The sequence below is a fragment of the Leucopleurus acutus genome, assembly GCF_964270905.1.
Source record: "Leucopleurus acutus genome assembly, chromosome: 16".
NCBI classification, from domain to species: Eukaryota; Metazoa; Chordata; class Mammalia; order Artiodactyla; family Delphinidae; genus Leucopleurus; species Leucopleurus acutus.
In genome coordinates, this window is record NC_139158.1 from 22,269,539 (window position 1) to 22,288,017 (window position 18,479).

At 44.7% G+C, this 18,479-nt stretch overlaps 1 protein-coding gene across 3 annotated transcripts in view; it reads left to right on the plus strand.

The window, feature by feature from the left end:
- Window positions 1-14,922, plus strand: part of LOC309973756 (acyl-coenzyme A synthetase ACSM1, mitochondrial) — a 37,893-nt gene extending 22,971 nt beyond the window's left edge. For all 3 annotated transcript variants that reach the window (XM_082858171.1, XM_082858170.1, XM_082858172.1), the window contains 6 exons: window positions 1,470-1,550; window positions 2,089-2,190; window positions 10,353-10,480; window positions 11,569-11,668; window positions 12,964-13,083; window positions 14,575-14,922. In XM_082858171.1, coding sequence (XP_082714297.1) covers window positions 1,470-1,550; window positions 2,089-2,190; window positions 10,353-10,480; window positions 11,569-11,668; window positions 12,964-13,083; window positions 14,575-14,661 — 618 coding nt within the window. In that variant the 3' untranslated portion in view covers window positions 14,662-14,922. The remainder of the gene's footprint in view (window positions 1-1,469; window positions 1,551-2,088; window positions 2,191-10,352; window positions 10,481-11,568; window positions 11,669-12,963; window positions 13,084-14,574) is intronic.
- The last annotated feature ends 3,557 nt before the right edge of the window (window positions 14,923-18,479 follow it).

Here is an 18,479-nt window from a genome sequence, read left to right on the forward strand (position 1 = left end):
AGCCACTTTCCCCTACTTCCCTATCATCCCTTTAGCTGACAGAGGTATGACTGTCATCTCAGGGCCTGTAGCAAAATAGCTGTTATAGTTCCAACTGACATACTTTTCTGACATTACTTTGCAAATAAATAATCAGTTACTGGGTCTGCTTCCAGGATTGAGAAATGTTAAGACTCTAGGACTGTCCTTGCTGGTTCAGTTTGCATTCAGACAGGGAGGGTGAGGTTAGAACTACATGCTACACCCATGACACTAGTCCCTTTGCATCAACTATTCATAACAACAAAATACTCCCCGATACCCGGATGGTGCTTTATTTCTCCAAACATTTTCACACCTATCCACTCATTTCTGTGACATTTTCCACGTGCCTGTAGTGTAAGCAGTGACATTGCAGAGGGGAAAGTACTTCCTCTCTCAGGAGCTCAGACCCCAGTTCCGATCTCAGCCTTGCCAGTTATAGGCTTCGAGACTGTAGGCATATCACTGAATCTTGCAGAGTCTAGCTTCCCCATCTCCAAAATGGAAATATAATGCCAGTCTTGCCAGGTTATGATAAGGTAAAAGAAAGAAAGTATACAAAGCTCTGGGCACAGTGTCTAACCCCTATTGCAGCTATGGTTGTCACTGTTGTTTTTAGGTAGGTATTGTGTTTAGATGCTGGGGGTGCAGAGATGGATGGGACAATCTCTATTCTCTGAATGCTCATTATCTACTGAGGGAAACAGGCAAGCAACAATAGAAGTGTGTGGAAAAATACCACAGAAAGAGAATCTCCCACCTTCCTTTTATTAGGGCCTGAATGATAGCTAGTAGTAGTTGTTTACTGAATACTTGGTGTGTGCCTGGCACACACTCACAAGCACTCTAAGCGATAATGTTATAATTACCCCCCTTTGACAGAGGAGGAGATCAAGGGGGATTACTTGGTACATAGCTAGTGAGTGGTGGAGTCAGGATTCAAACCTTGGTCTCTCTGTGTGTAAAGAGCTTAACTTTAGGAAAGTGATAGTTTAGAGAACCATAAAGAAGGAATAAGGTTCATCAGGAAGACATGGGGGTAGGGGAACAACGTGAACAATCTGAATAATCTCAGCACAGCTCTGAGAAGCAGTTGAGGCAGCTACAAGTAAATGGTTGTGAAATATACTCATGGCCCTCCCCGGCAAAGGGACACATGTCTGGCATACAGTGGGCACTCCACACCCTACGTTACATGCCCACAGCCGGGCTCACTCCTCTGTTTCTTCATGGCCTCTCCCACTGGACTCTGTAGCCCCAGCACCGGGCTCAGGCCCAGTCCATGTCAGGTGCGGTGAATGTCTGCTGACTAGAGCGGGATCGATGACTTCTAGCTTCTCTACGAGGGTCTTTGCACAGCATCAAATGACATCTGTAAGCAAGGATGCTGTGTTTTTGTGATCAGCCTGGACGCTTCGCCAACCTCAGTTCTCTTCTTTTGTGTACAGGGAATAAGTTGTGGCACTCTCCGGGGGATGAAGATCAAGCCAGGTTCCATGGGGAAGGCCATCCCACCCTACGACATTCAGGTCTGGTGGTAAAGACATTGGCAGACATTAGTGCTTGGCTGGGGTTGGACCATTGTGTGACACGAGGTGACAGAACCAGTCATGCCTCCCGGTTGCCCTTCCTCTTCTCCGCCTACTTTTCCTCCAGTTTCCTGGGGAGTTTTCAGTTGAGAATTGCAATGTCCTGGGCGTGAGCGCAGCTTGCCAGGACAGCCAGAGGCCTCATGCACCGAGCCTGGGAAAGAGTACTTGCAGTAGCACAGGCGGCTCTCTCCACTGCTGGTGCTTTTAGTTTTCCTGATCTGTGTTTTCTCCCTTGAAGACACATTTGTGATGTCTACATATGCATGAAACACATAGACCCGTGGCTTGGGTTTTACCATTTGCTGATTTCAAAGACTTTTGACAGTTTTATTCTATTTTCTGACAGGGTTCCTCTACCACAACCTCCTCCCCCAATAACCCCCACTGTGTCACATGAATGAGCCAGGCAGTGTTTGGGTGGGGCAGGAGTGTTGGGGATCCCTGCAGGGTGGGATTCACAGGTCTCTTGCTCCAGATCATTGATGACAAGGGCAACATCCTGCCGCCCAACACTGAAGGAAACATTGGCATCAGGATCAAGCCCACCAGGCCCATAGGCGTCTTCATGTGCTATGAGGTAAGGACACCCCATCTGCCCCCACATGGCCCAAGAATCCTTGCAGGGAGCTGTGTAGGTGCTAAGGGACTGGACTCAACTCTGCATCTTGAGACTTCTTCCTTCTTCCTTTATTCACTCCAAGTCAATGAAACCTGTTCTAATTAATCTCAAAGCTCATAGTGTGTTCCCACATCCCTTTCTGTCATAACCCATCTGGCACTTATGGGCTGACTGTTGGGGTAGAAAACAGCCTGGCTTCAGAACCACCAGACTTGGGGTCCAGTGATGTCTTGTAGTTAAGAATGCTGGCTTTGACTGGGTTCACATCATACCACCGCACTTACCAACCAGGTGCAAACAAATCTATTATACTCGCTGAGCCTCCAGGGGCGCTATTATCCCCGCTTTAAAGAGGAAGAAACTGCAGACTGGAAGCTTAACGTGTCTTTCCCATGTCAAATAAATGGCAGGCCTAGGATTCAAAGTGGTGTGTTTTGGACCCCAAACTCTAAATGAGAAATCCAGGGACTATAGAAACCTACAATAGAGTATAAGGAAACCTGCTGTAACTCTTCATCAGACATACCCTAGCTAGCAGTGGCCACTAAGAGGAAAACCTCAGCTTCCAAGATGGACCGTAGAAGGGTAGACAGACCCTGAAATTGATCTCAGACTCCATCTCCTTTCTACAAAGTCACAGCCACTGGTGTCACTGTTGTGCTCACACTGTGGCCTTGGGGGGGTGGGTGGGGCCCTGTCCCTCTGTGGTACTATTGTCCAGAAGCAATCATGCAAGCCTTAGCCCTAATTCTCAGTAGCACAGTGTAAAGGTTGGATAAAAGGGAAAATGAACACAGAGTAACAGGTATCTAGATCAGCAGTTCTTAATACTGCCTGCACGTTAGAATCATTTGAGGGGTTCTGTTTTTTTAAGTACTTGGATCCAACCACAGAGATTCTCGTTAAATTGAACTGGCATGGTCCAAAGCCATGACTTAAAAAAAATTGTACATAACATATTTCATTTAGCAAAGATGTCTTGGCATATGGCCACACTGATTTCCTTCATTTCACACGTTCTCATGGCAATGAGACATGTCACTCTTCCACTGAGATTTGTTGGCTTATATTCTGTTCTTTTATTTTCTTTTTATTGAGGCATGACCTAAACCCTGCTAATTAGGGTTTGTCTGATGAAGCGTTACAGCAGGTTTCCTTATACTCTATTATCGGTTTATATATATATATATGATATAAAATTTACTCTTTTCACCATTCCTGAGCATACCGTTCAGTAGCACTGAGTAAAATTTACAATATTGCACAACCGTCACCACCATGCATCTGCAGACAATTTCCTCCATCCCCAGAAGCAATTCTGTTCCCATTAAACAACAGCTGCCTAGTCCCCATCTCCCCGCATATGGTAACCTCTAATGGTACTTTTTGTCTTTAAGAACTTGCCTATTTTAGTTACCTCATATAAGTGGAATCATACAACATTTGCCCTTTTGTGTCTGGCTTATTTCACTTAGCACCATGTTTTCAAGGTTCATCCATGTTTTAGCAAACTGTCATCTTTTGAGACTGAATAATATCCCATTGTATGGATATACCAAGTTTTGATGGACATTTGGGTTGTTTCCACCTTTTGGCCTTTGTGAATAATGCTGCTATGAACACTGATTGTGCAAGTAACTGTTTGGGTCCCTGCTTTCCCTTCTTTTGGTTATATACCCAGAAATGGAATTGCTAGATCATATGGTAGTTCTGTTTAACTTTTTGAGGAATTGCCATACATGTTTTCCACACGCACAAGGCTTTTCATTTCCTCATATACTTACACTCACTTGCTATTTTCAGTTTATTTTTAATAATGGCCATTCTAATGGGTTTGAAGTGGTAACTCATTGCGGTTTTGATTGACATTTCTCTAATGACTAGCATCTTTTCATGTTCTTATCGGCCATTTGTATATCTTCGGAGAATTGTCTATTCAAGTTCTTTGCCCATTTTTAATTGGCTTGTTCATTTTTCTGTTGTTGTTGTTTCTAAGTTGTAAGAGTTCTTTATGTAGGCTGGATATTAATACCTTATCAGATATGCAAATTATATGCTTTACAAATATTTTCTCCCATTCAGTGGGTTGTCTTTTCACTTTCTTGATAGTATCCTATGACATACAAAGTTTTTAAATTTGGTGAACATTTTATGTATTCAATATTTTTCTTTTATTTCCTGTGCTTTTGATATCATATTCAAGAAATCATTGTGAAATCCAAGGCAAGATTTTCCTCTGTGTTTTCTTCCAAGAGTTTCATAAGCTCAGCTCTTACATTTAAGTTTTTGATCTATTTTGAATTAATTTTTGTGTATGATATAAGGTAACTTCATTCTTTCCCATGTGGACATCCAAGGTTCCAAGCACCATTTGTTAAAACGACTCTTTCCCACTGAATAGTCTTGGCACCCTTGCCTAAAATTAATTGACAGTATATGTGAGGGTTACTTTTTGGGTTCTCTATGCTCTTCAAGTGGTCTGTATGTCTCTTTTTATGAACGTATCACATTGTTTTGTTTGCTATAGCTTTGAAGTAAGTTTCTGAAATCAGGAGTTTAAGTCCTCCAACTTTTTTCTCCTTTCTAAAGGTTGTTTTTGCACTTTGGGATCCCTTGAGATTTTATGTGAATTTTAGGATGGGTTTTTCTATGTCTGAAAAAACACCACTGAAATTTTGATAGACATTGCATTGAATCTGTAGATAATGTTGGGCAGCATTGTCACCTTAATATTGTCTCAAATCAATGAATACGGGATGCTTTTCCATTTATTTATGTCTTCTTTCTCTTTTTCAGCAGTGATTTTTAACCTTCAGTGTACAAGTCTTTCACCTTCTATACTAAATTTATCCTTAGTATTGTATTCTTATTGATGTTTTTTCTTTTTGGATTGTTAATTGTTAAAGTATAGAACTGCACCTTAAGTTTTGTGCATTGATTTTCTTTCCTATAACTTTGCTGAATTCCTTTATTAGCTCTAACAATTTGTGTGTGTGAGAGAAAGTTTTTTAGGGTTTTGTACATGTAAGATCATGTTATCTGTGATCTAGTTTTAATTCTGTTTCATTTTGGTGCCTCATTTCTTTTTCTTGCCTAATTGATCTGGGTAAACTTCCAATACTTTGTTGAGTAGAAATGGTGAGATCAGGCTCTCCTGTCTTGTTCCTGATCTTAAGAGAAAATCTTTCAGTCTTTTACCAGTGAGAATGATGTTAGCTAAGCTTTTTTGCCCACACACTTAACTTTTCTGATTATATATTTATATGGATTTGACACATGTCTAGAGTCTTTCCATTTTAACCTGTAGGAATCCCTTTACCATATCTGCTAGGGCATGTCTAGTGGTAATGAACTCCCTCAGCTTTTATCTGAAAATATCTTAATTTCTCCCTCATTTTTAAGGACCGTTTTGAAGGCAGGATAGAGAAGTCTTGATTGACAGGTTTTTTTCTTTCAACACTTTAAATATGTAATCCCACCACTTCTGGCCTTCAAGGTTTCCTGTGAGAATCAGCTGATAATCTTACTGAGGATCCGTGTATGTGATGAGTCACTTCTCCTGCTGTTTTCAAGATTCTGTTTGGCTTGCAATATTGTGATTTTTATGTATCCTGGTGTGGGTCTCTTGGGATTATCTTATTGGATTTCTTTGAACTTCTTGTATTTGTAAATTCATGTGTTTCATTACATTTGAGAAGATTTTGCCCCTATATCTTCAAATACTATTCCTGTCCCTTTCTCTGTCTCATTTCCTTCTCTCATAATGCACATGTTTGTCTGCTCGATGGTGTCATGCAAGTCCATTAGGCTCTGTTTGCTTTTCTTCAGTTTTTTTCCTGTTTGCTCCTCAGACCCAATAACTTCTATTGTTCTGTCTTCAACTCTCTGATTCTTTCTTATTCCTGTTTTAAACTACTGCCAAACACTTCAGTGAATTTTTTGTTTTAGTTATTGCCCTTTTCTAGAACGTCTGTTTGGTGCCTTTCCATAATTTCCATCTCTTTGTTGATATTCTCATTTTGTCCACATGTCACTTTTCTGACTTCTTGTAGTGCTTTGTCCATTTCTTCCTTTACCTCTGTGACCACATTTAACAAACTTGATTTAAACGTTTGTCTAGTAAGTGTTATGTCTGGGCTTCCTCAGGGATGGTTTCTGTCAATTAATTTCATTCCTTTGAATGAGGCATGATTTTTAAAACATATTTATTTTGTTTATTTATTTTTTACTTTTGGCTGTGTCGGGTCTTAGTTGCGATACACAGGATCATTGTTACGGCATGCAGAATCTTTTGTTGCAGCATGTGAGCTTCTCTCTAGTTGTGGCGTGTGGATTTTCTCCCTCTAGTTGTGGCGCATAGGCTCCAGAGTGTGTGGGCTCTGTAGTTTGCAGCATGCGGCCTACCTAGTTGAGGCAAACGTACTCAGTAGTTGTGGTGCGTGGGCTTGGTTGCCCCACGGCATATGGGATCTTAGTTCCCTGACCAAGGATCGAACCCGTTTCTGCTGCATTGGAAGGTGGATTCTTTACTACTGGACCACCAGGGAAGTCCTGAGGCATGATTTCTGTTTCATTGTATGTCTTGTAATTTTTAGTTGAACATTGGGCCTCTCACTATTACAATGTGGTAACTCTGGAAATCAGATTCTCCTGCTTCCCTGGGGGTTGGGGTGTCTGGGGTTTTGTTGTTGTTCTTGTTTTGTTTTGTTGACTGTTGAAGCCTATAACAATATGTTTGTTTTGAGACGTTTCCAAACTCTTCTTGCAATGACAATTATTGGCCATGTGTGATCACACTGAAGTTTCTGATCATTTAGCTCATGTTCAGCTAATGTTTTGACAGAGATTTTCTTGAGTGTCAAGAGGTCAAACAAACAAAAATACCAATCACAACAAAAAGGAGAGAACAACCAATGTACAAGTTAGGTCTGTGCTGGGGTACTCCTTCACCACTTAGCTCAGCTTGCTCTGCGCCTAGAGATCAGTCTGAGGTGAAACCTTAAGGTCTTCCTAGGACTCTTGTGAGCACACGTCTTGCTCAGGTATGTGCATGGTTTTCTAGATACCGCCATGTGCACAGCTGTCTTGAATATCCTAATTTCCTGAAAGAATCTCACCCCAGCTTCTCCTCCAGACCTTGATGATCTATTGTAAATCTCCACCCATAATTTCTTACCTCAGGCATCTTTCAGTTTTGTAGTCTTCCAGGTAGCTCCTATGAACAGTTCCTATTGCTTTTCCCACTTATATTCTGAGTTACATGAACTGCGTGCCTTGCACCAGTCCTCCCATTATCCCCAGACAGGTTACAACAGGTGTGTACAATAATTTGCAAATGAGATCTTCTCTGCTCTCTCTGGTTGGAGCAGGGGAATTGGGAACTGGGCTGCCATCTGCTCAAGACCAAAACTGCGATGCAGGAGAAAGGCTGGAGCAAGGGTGAATAAAATGTCACAAAACTTTGTACCATTTTTAAGATGGCTTTTTCTTGATTGGGTATTTATAAGGTTGTTTCAAGCCTTTGACTCTTTCCCAGACGTCGTACATAGTCAATTCAACTTCTTGTACTTTTTTTGTGGTTTTTTGGGGGAAATGAGACCTTAAAGCTTCCTCATTTGCCATGTTTTCTTGACATCACCCACCAGTAGCACTTTTAAAAGTAGTCAAGGTGAAGAACTCAATTTGGTGCCTCTCTAGACTCTGACCCTCTCTGTGTAGTAGATGTGATACTATTCTCCTACCATTCAGGAGCTCTTCAATGGCTCTGAGATCTACTTCCAAGAAGTTCAGGCCCGGAGAGACAAAGGAATTCCTTCCCTGGGTGTGGGAGTCCCATCTGCAAGGTTCCAATCTCTGACCCTACCTCAGATGATTGACATCAAGAAATATCATTTCCTTCAGGGAAGACGTGTCCACAGGGATGTGTCAGGTCAACTGTATCAGAGTACACTGAGATGGACAGCAGTTCAAATGGTACATGAATTGGGGGTGGGACTTTTTCTGTACCCTTTGATGTGGTGTCTCCTAAATTTCAGTCATTCAAGTCCACGTCAACTATTTTCTGCCACATCCATGCACCATGTATATTATTACTTACATTATTTTTCACTTTAAATCAAATTATTACTTTAAAGCATTTGTTTAAAACAGAATTTGATCTGGTATCTCAAGTGGAAAACAGTATCTCTTCCCAGAAACAGGAGGCAGTTATAACCATAACTATAATACACACAAAACATTTTCTTAAATTCTAGCTAACTTCTATTTTCACTAAAAGTTCTGAAATGGTGTAATAACTCTAAATGGAAAGTTACCTTTAAAACTGTATAAAAATAAAAAATTAAAGGCAAAAAAAGCTCTGAAATGGAAACTTATCTTACTCTTGGTAGTTCCAGAGCTTTTAAAAATATGTCCGAGAATCTCAATATAATCAGGCCAATTGGATGGGACTGTAAAAGGATGCAATTTAATGTTTAAAGATTTTTTTTCTGAAACCTCTTAAAATTATTCCATGTTCCAGAAGAAGATAAATCCCAACACAGTGCTTAGTGGTCACAGGCATAGGCTGTAAATTCAAATGCCATCCCTCCCTCTGCCCAGCTGAGTGAGTTATTGTGCCTCCTTGAACATCAGTTTCCTCTTCTGTAAAATGGGCTAAAAAATGCCAGCCTCACACAAATCTGTAAGGTTCACAGCAGCTTTATGCATAATAGTTAAAAATGAAACTACCCAGACGCCCTTCAGTGGGTGAATGGTTAAACTGTGTCTCATCCATAACGTGAGATACTGTTCAGCAATAAATATGACCAAACTATTGATGAACACAGCAATGTGGATGGATCCCCAGAGAATGATACTGAGTTTTAAAAAAGAGCCAGTCCCAAAGGTTATATACTATATAATTCCATTTATGTTACATTATTAAAATGGCAAAATTATAAAAATGGAGAATAGGTTAGTCATTGCCAAGGGATTAGGTATGGGAAGGGAGGTGGAAGAAGGGAGAGGAGAGAGGTGGATGTGGTTATAAAAGCAACGTGAGAGATCCTGGTGATGATGGGACTATTCTGTACCTTGACTGTGGTGGTAGATACATGGACCTCACATGTGATAAAATGGCATGGAACTAGATACACTCACACACACACATGAGTACAAGTAAAAAACTGGGGAAACCTGAGTAAGATTGGTGGATGGTATCAATGTCAATATCCTGGTTATGATATTGAACTATATTTTCTCAAGATGTTACCATTGGGAGAAACTAGGTAAAGGGTACATGAGATCTCTCTGTATTATTTCTTATAACTGCATGCAAATATACAATTATCTTAAAAGTTTAATGAATACCAACTTCATAGGCTTTCTGTGAGGCTCAAGTAAGGTAATATTTTGGGAAGAAAATTCATTCAGCAAACATCTATTGACATCTCCCATCTGTCCAGCCACTGTGTAAATGCAGAGCTTATAACAGGGAATAAAATAGAGTTATGCTCTAGGGGTAATTTTATTTTACTGGAGTGGCACACAAAAGTGAGTTGTTATTTCTAAAAATTGTTCTGGGGACATCCCTGGTAGCACAGTGGTTGAGAGTCCGCCTGCCAATGCAGGGGACATGGGTTCAATCCCTGGTACAGGAAGATCCCTTCTGCCGTAGAGCAGCTAAGCCTGTGTCCCACAACTAGTGAGCCTGCACTCTAGAGCCCGTGAGCCACAACTACCGAGCCCACATGCCGCCACTACTGAAGCTCGTACACCTAGAGCCCATGCTCCGCAACAAGAGAAGCCGCCGCAATGAGAAGCCCGTGAACCGCAATGAAGAGTATCCCCGCTGGCCGCAACTAGAGAAAGCCCGCGTGCAGCAACGAAGACCCAACGCAGCCAAAAATAAATAAATAAATGAAATAAATAAAATTGGTTGAACATTGTTCACTAATCGACCACGGGCATGCATTGAGTGCTTGCATGTAATGAAAGTAGACTCAGAGAGATTATAAAAAATGCCCAGGTGCCAGGTAGAGCCAGAAGCAGGATTCAAACCCAGATCCGAGCTCACTGTTGTAGCTCATCATCTCTATAAACACACTGTTTTTGACAGAGTAGTGTCGTTCTCTTTGCAGAGTAACCCAGTGAAGACAGCCGAAGTGGAGTGTGGGGACTTTTACAACAGTGGGGACAGAGCAACTATTGATGCAGAGGGCTACTTCTGGTTCCTGGGGAGAGCTGATGATGTCATCAATGCCTCCGGGTAGGTGTGGCTGACGCTGAACCAGAAGGTACCACCCTCATGAGCCTGGTGGGAGGTAGCATGCCCAGACATTCCTTCATGCCTTGGTGATGGACTCTCAGCCTAACTCTGAACCAAAGTAAGACATCATGCAAGTTAGAGGCACTGGGAAGGAAGACTTGACTTTGGTCCCTATTTGTTGAGGGAGCTTACTCTGTGTGCTCCTGTAATGAACCACGTGTCACAGAAGCACATAACAACAACAAAAACAATAATAAAATTCACCTTTCTGGAATACGTATTATGTGACCGTACTCTCTGTAGAGCTTTATACGAACCACCTCCCAATGCTGTAAGGTAGATGTGATTATGCCCATTTTATTTTATTTTTTTGCGGGGGCGGAGAGGGTGTGTGTATGGAGGCCCCAAGTGTGCGGCATGCAGGATCTCAGTTCCCCGAGCGGGGATTGAACCCGTGCTCCCTGCAGTGGGAGCACGTAGCCCTAACCCCGGACAGCCAGGGAATCCCCATGATTATGCCCATTTTACATGAGCAAACGGAGTCAGTGAGCAGTGAAAAACGTTGCCTGAAGTTTCAAAGACCATACAGGGTGCAGGCCAGATTTGAACAAAGGCGGTCTGACTCCAAGTCTGTTGTTCCTAACTCTTACATGATTTACAAAGAAAAAAAAATGACACGTTACACTAGAATAACATGTTTTCTTGGGAATTTCAGGAAAATTGAGTTTGTTGCTTTTCATTTCTAAAACCAATGCTGATATAGTGAGGAACAGGCTGTAAAATTTGTACAAATGTTTAAGCTAAGGAGTTTTCATGCCAGGGGAAGCTGCTTGAGCTTGAGCCAAGCCCCAGAGCTCTGGGAGGATGAAGCATTCACCTCCTGTCTCACCTGGGGGGCACCTGAGCCTTGTATTTCTTAGCATGGAACGTTCAGGACTTCACATTTCAGTCCCATTACACAGGCCCTGGCGCCCTGTGACAGATATCCTCCGTGCCAAGGGAAGATGTGTCTCTCCAAAAGATGCGATTTGAGGGCCTGGGTCACCCTTGCCCGGGAACTGGCTCAGAAGGAACCATTGGTCCTGCAGGTACCGCATTGGGCCGGCAGAAGTGGAGAACGCCCTGGCAGAGCACCCAGCGGTGGCTGAGTCCGCTGTGGTGAGCAGCCCGGACCCGATTCGAGGGGAGGTGAGGAACGGGACGTGGAGGTCATCGTGGCTGGGCGTGGGGCTGGGAAGGCAGGTGAGGGGAAAACTTCCCGGCCATACCTACCCAGCCTTGGACCTAGGGTGAAGGGAGGGCATGGTTGATGTGCATGTGCACTTACACTATGTGGTCAGCAGGGGGCACTGTGGCCTCATCTGTGACTGAAATGAAGCTGATAGTGACTGCTGCTGCTGCTGCCATCTAGCAGTTAATCAGCTCTTACTGGGTGTCAGCTCATTTATCCCTCACAGAACACAATGAATTAAGGACTCTTTTAATACCTTTATGCAGAGAAGGAAACAGAGGCATAAAGAGTTTAAATAACGTGGCCTGGATTACACAGCTAATAAGTGGTGGGAAATTGAGCACTCTGGCTCCAGAGCATGCATCCTTGATTCAACAAGTGTTTATTGAACACCTTCTATGTACAATCCCTGAGAAATTAAATGAGGACATGAATAATAATAGGAAACTAATAAATTACCAACATTATTAAATGCCCACAAGGTCTTAGCTATTATTAAATGCCCACAGAACTCTACCTAAAATAATAGTGAAAATGGTGATGTTAACAATGATAGGAATACAAATACATTTAAACTGGCTTCACGGGTTTTGTTTTTTGTTTTTTGTTTTTTTTTTTTGGCAGTACGCAGGCCTCTCACTGCTGTGGCCTCACCCGTTGCGGAGCACAGGCTCCAGACGCACAGGCTCAGCGGCCATGGCTTACGGGCCCAGCCGCTCCGCGGCATGTGGGATCCTCCCGTAAGAGGGCATGAACCTGTGTCCCCTGCACCGGCAGGCGGACTCTCAACCACTGCACCACCAGGGAAGCCCTGGCTTCACGTTTTATGTGTATTATCTCATGGAATCTTTACGTGAACCTGATGAGGAATAAACCTGTCCTCTCCCCATTTCGCAGAGAAGGAGATCGAGATTAAGATAGGTTAAGTAATGTTCCAAGGCAGAGTGGAAATTGGAAGCATTGAGATTTGAACCCGGGATTTCCAAAGGCTCTGCTGTCAGTTTGTTTTCCCATTAATTTAGTAAGCATTTACTCTTTATTTTTAAATTTCTATTTATTTATTTATTGGTCACGCAGTGTGGCATGGCACGTGGGATCTTAGTTCCCTGACTAGGGATCGAACCCGCGTCCCCTGTGGTGGGAGTGCAGAGTCTTAACCACTGGACCTCCAGGGAAGTCCCAGGCATTTACTCCTTAAACTATAATTTGGTTGTCACTCGCCCTGAGCCTCCATTCTGGTTCTTCACTGCAGGTAGTGAAGGCTTTCATTGTCCTGACCCCAAACTTCCTGTCCCATGATCGAGACCAGCTCACCAAGGAGCTGCAGCAGCATGTGAAGTCAGTGACAGCCCCGTACAAGTACCCAAGGAAGGTGAGCGAGAGCAGATGGATGGGGTCTGGTCCCTGTGAGTGGTTCTGGGGGCTCCACTGCCTCAAGTCTCATACAGTGTCTGGGGTGAAGCCTAAGTAGCCAAGAGCACTAATATTTTTCTCTGCAGAGGAAGCATTTCAGCTTAGGGGTGTGAGGGAGCCCACTGAATCGGATGGAACCTGGATCCTGTGTCAGAAACTCATCCTTTGCTGGAGTGGCAGCCTAAAGAAAAAAATCAGACAATTGCCCAAGGATATCCAGGAAGGTTATTTATAATCTTTCAAAATTTGAAAAAGACACCCAAACCAGCAACTTCCAAGCTATTAAAAAACATTGTCATGAGAAATACATTCTGTATTGCAACCCAACACCCATATACACGCATAGCAAACAAAAAAGAACAAAATGATATTTACCCTAACAACATGTAATACATTCTGATATTTTTTGTTCAACTTCATTTGTTTTAAATGCTGTACACAAGCTATAAACTGTGCAGCAATAGAGAAATGATGAAATTACTCATGGAATTTAATATTATTCTGTAATTTAAACTGATGATGAAGATTTTTAACATAAAATATCACAATAATATATTATTGAGATAAAAAAGCAGGCTAAGAAATAACCTACGTAGTGCTATCTGATATGTTTAAAAACAAGTTAAAATTTCCTTCTTTTGTAGTAATACTTTGCTGCATTGTCTGAATGTTTACAATCAATACATATTATAAAGCTATATAGCTAACATTTATTGAGCATTTACTGTGTGTACCAGGCCCTGGACTCAATGCTTTACATGCATTATTATTTCATTTAATCCTCTCCACAACCTGAGATAATCATCCCAGTCTACAGAGAGGAAACTGAGGCTTAGAGACTCAAAGTAAGTTGCCTGAGATTAGAGTAAATAGAAGCTGGAATTCAACCCCATGTGTATCTGACAACAGAGTTCATGCTGCTAACATTAGCATCTGATGCTTTATCGAGAGTAGAGTAGAGGATGCGTACCAGTCAGGAAGGGCTACATGTTACTGTGGGTAACAAAGAGTCCCAAAGTTGCAGTGGATTATAACAAGGACGGTGTCTTTCTTGCTCACGCCACTTGTCCACCATAGCTTTCCCGGAGCCTTTGCTCCACATCCCCTCATCCTGGGACCAGGATAAAGGAGCAGCCACCATGTAGGTACCTCCCAGAGCACTAGAAGAGATGGACAGAGGGGGTGGCCTGTTTCAATGACTCCCACCTTTTCTGTTAGAGGTGGCACACTTCACTCCTTCTCATATTTCACTGGTCAAAGTACATCAAAGGGCTGCATCCAACTTCAGGAGGTCAGAGGAGAATCTGACATAAATGGTGGACCCCATTAAGGCCCCCACATGGCGCCAGCCTGTCTGGGGGACTGTGAGAGGGCAAAGGAGGAGAGCTGAGGGTTGATAGAAAATGACGGGGGGACTTAGTCAGAATGTGTTTGCTTTATCCTCAACCAGGTGGAGTTTGTCTCAGAGCTGCCCAAAACCATCACTGGCAAGATAAAAAGAAGTGAACTCCGGAAGAAGGAGTTTGGTCAGATGTAATTGGCAGTAAACTCAGAAACCACTGTGTGATGTTGGCCAAATGCCTGGCAGCCTCAGGTTCCTCACGATGGTGAGGGTGAGGAGAGGAACGCTGAGAGACTTGACTTGAAAGAGAGCCAGGAGTGTCAACATTCCAGCATTTTTGTTCTTTTAAATTAATATCAATCACTATCCTTCCTCCAAGTTCCCTGTTCCTTTCAGATTGCCCAGCTGAGCGCTCAGAATGGGGCTGAAGCAAATTAAATACTGACTCAGCATCCACAGTGAGTCTGTTGTGCATTTATTCTGGGAAAGATCCAGTGCTAAATGCTGTCCCTCGTAATTCCCCCAACCCCCATCAGAGACTGCCCCAGGGCCTGATTCTCCCTCCTGGTTCCAGAGACTCTGTGACCCAGTCGACGACCAGGACATAGAGGTCTAGGAGGAACAGTCCATGTGGCCCCTGGGGTCTGCTCCTGCCTGGCTTGCCTCTGCCCAACTGGGGGTGAGGCGGGAGGCAGGGCAAGTGTGGTGTCTGGGGAATGGAGAAGAGGGAAGGGCAGCCCAGCCTGGTGACGACACTTGCCTGCCACACCATCCCTCACCTGCACCCTCCAGTGGACCCACTGCCTCTCGTCCCACCAATAATGCTGCTGCTGTTGCTGCTTGCAGGTCCCAGCCTGGACCAGTGCAGGTGAGTGAGTACCTGCCCTCTGGGGGCCCAGGAACCCTGCAGGACTCCTCCAGCCCTTCCCAGGGACCCAGGAGTCCTCCCCAGACACCTCTCCTTATACTGTGTAATCCGCTCTGCCATCCAGAGCCCTCTGACCCCCCTGGCCTGTGGTCCTGTGAACTAACCCATTACTCCATCCATCCTTCCGGCCTGAGATGGAACCACCAGAGGCTGGAAGGAGCAGAGGTAGAAGAGGCTGAGCCTGGGGGTGAGAGAAGCGCATATTGTCTCCTTCTCACCCATTCCTGAGGGCGCGGTCACCGAGAGGGAGATCCCCTCTGCAGCTGCCCTCTTCTGAGGTGCACAGATACACACACTCACAGGGTAATATACAGACATCACAAACACAGAGACGCACAGGTAAAGAATCACCCCCAGCCTCACCTGGGGACTCAGGTGTTGGGCTCATGGACAGCTCACACACAGACCAACGCAGGCAAGGACACCCTGGGGGGAACACACACACATACACACACAAGTACACATACTCAGGGCCCTGTGAGACAGCCCCCCATGGCAGACCCACACACACCCCAAGGAGGCGCACACACGCACACACACACACACACACACACACACATGTAGGCAGAGACATAGACACAGAACACAGCCACATACACACAGGCACAAAAAGAAGACAAACACACAGATACAATCAGCAACACCCAAAGGGACAGCAACTTCACACACAGCACAGTCACACACATATAAAACACAGACACAACTCCACGGACCCATATGCCCTGAGACACAGACACACACACGGATTTGTACAACCAGCGTACATTCATTCAGTGACAAAGGTGCAGACACATATGCGTACAGAGAAAAACAGAGAGACACTCAATGTCTCAGTGCTGTGCAGTGGGAAATTCACGTTCACAATCGAGATGCTCACAGACACAGAAACTCAGACACACAGGTTCATACATGCAGACTTATACAACCACAGTCGCACGCACACGTGCTCCCAGACAGTTCTGGCACTCCAGTGGATACCTCCACAGGCAGTTGGGGTGAACAGACCCTGGCATTGAGGTAGAAGGTAGACGGGCTCCAGGCTCAGCAGCTGGAGCTTGTCTCCTGCTGACATTTCAAGGAAAAGGTAAAGGCAGGAGCAGAGAGAAGCTCAGCTCTGCCTGAGTGAAAAGATAAGACTACCATATTTTTCATTCTTGAGGTCAAGGAGACCTCCTGGACTACACATGCACAAAACGGTTCCTCAGGGGTCAGAAAATGGAGGGAGCGCTAGCCCATAATATGTCCTGCCAACCTCTCAGAGACTCTCACGCTGGAATCTATCTTGGCTAAAAGATGCCTGTGCGCATTGGGTAGGACCCTGAGTCAGACCAAATATGGGCACAAAGCGAGATGAATCAAGGTGATTGGCTAGAGGGAACCCGGAGAACTGCAGCCATATAAGCAATTTAAGCCACCCCAAAAGCATGACTCTCTCTCTCTCTCAGCCCATCCGTGTGTCTTTCCGCATGGACTTTTCTTCTAATAAACGCTTTATCTGCTTCCCTACCTGCTTTCTCTTTGCTGAATTCTTTCTTCAAAGAAGACAAGGACTGAGGTCCTGTTTCAAGCCCACCGGCCCTCGTGGTCTAGTGGTTGGGATTCAGCACTTTCACCGCCACAGCCTGGGTTTGATTCCCAGTCAGGGAACTGAGATCCTGCTTCAAGCCGCCACACCCTCGAGATCAGCATGACCTACCCCACCTAGGCTGTCATGGAAGGGGGTGTTTTCCTGGCTCCGAACCCAGTGCTAGGCAGCTGCCCCATTGAGGGCCTCCCAGAGGGCTGTGCTTATGCTCTGAGACACCAGAGAATGGCCAGGGTAGGTTGGCTCTGGGGACAGGGCACAGGGGAAGGACTGGGCTATGACAGCATGCACTTAACGTGGGGGTGTTGCATGGGGCCTAGCAGATCCCAAGGTCGAGCAAGGGAAAAAAGTGTGCCTCCCCAGGACCCGCGCTGTGTGTCAGAGTGGGCTGTGCCCTCTCCCACGATAACAACAGTGACAGTAAAGACATCATCAGGACCATTGTATGATAATATTATCATCACCACAGCAGTGACTGACCATCAGCCCGAGGTGGAGGAGTGAGGTGTGACCATGGTCGCCTGGTTTGCTTCATCTTCTGAGCACGGCTGACCCTGAGCAAAGGCAAAGATTCTCTCTGGCCCCTTCTCTCTCTGGAGGCCTCAGCTCCAGCTTCTTCCTCTCCCAACATTCCCCCCACTCCCACCCAGACCCAAGTCCCCCCTGACCCTTTCCTCAGCCTGGGTACAACACCTCTCCCTGACTCTCCATCTGTGCAATGGGGATACAGATGGTATGGGCCATAAGAAGATGCCTGCAGAGTACAGTGCTTAGCACAGGCTGCTAACAGGAGGGGCCTTTAAAGCCTTCATAGCTTCTAAGGTGCCAGTTCTGGGAGGACGGTCGCTCCTGGGAGATGATGAAGCTGATGGGCACAGGCGCTCAGCACATGGCCTCCCTTTGTCCTCATGACAGTCTTTGGACACAGGACTGGACATTTCCATCTTAGGGAGGAAACCTGCCCAGGGTCACACCGCTGGTAAGCAGCACAGCTGGGTCTCAAGCCCAAGGCTCCTGGCCCTGCCTTCAGGGGCCATGGAGGGCTCCTCCCCTGGATGGGAGGCTGAGCCCGCTTTGGGGATGCTTCGTCTGCTGCACGAATGGTCTCACCCTTTCCAGGCCCCTTAACTCTGTTCACTTCTTCTTTCCCTCATCCCTGCTTGAGCTGTAACCAGGGTGACCCTGGCACCGTTCATGGAAGTCCCCAGTCCCTTACAGGCTGTGTCTACCTCCCATTCACTTCGCCGCTAGTCTGACTTCCACCCCTTCTGTGCCTAGTCTGTCTCTTAATAACCACACAGCCCAAACATGGGACTCTGTAGGCAGGCAACTGCATCTAAACAGATTTCAACACTATTGTTTAGTTATCCCTGTTTTTTGTTTTTGTTTTGCTTGGTTTCTTTTTTTAATCATTTCTTTGTATTTATGGTAAAAGACATTGATTTTCCATTATAGCAGTAATAGAATGTTTCCCGTTTACAGTAAGTTTCCATAATAATA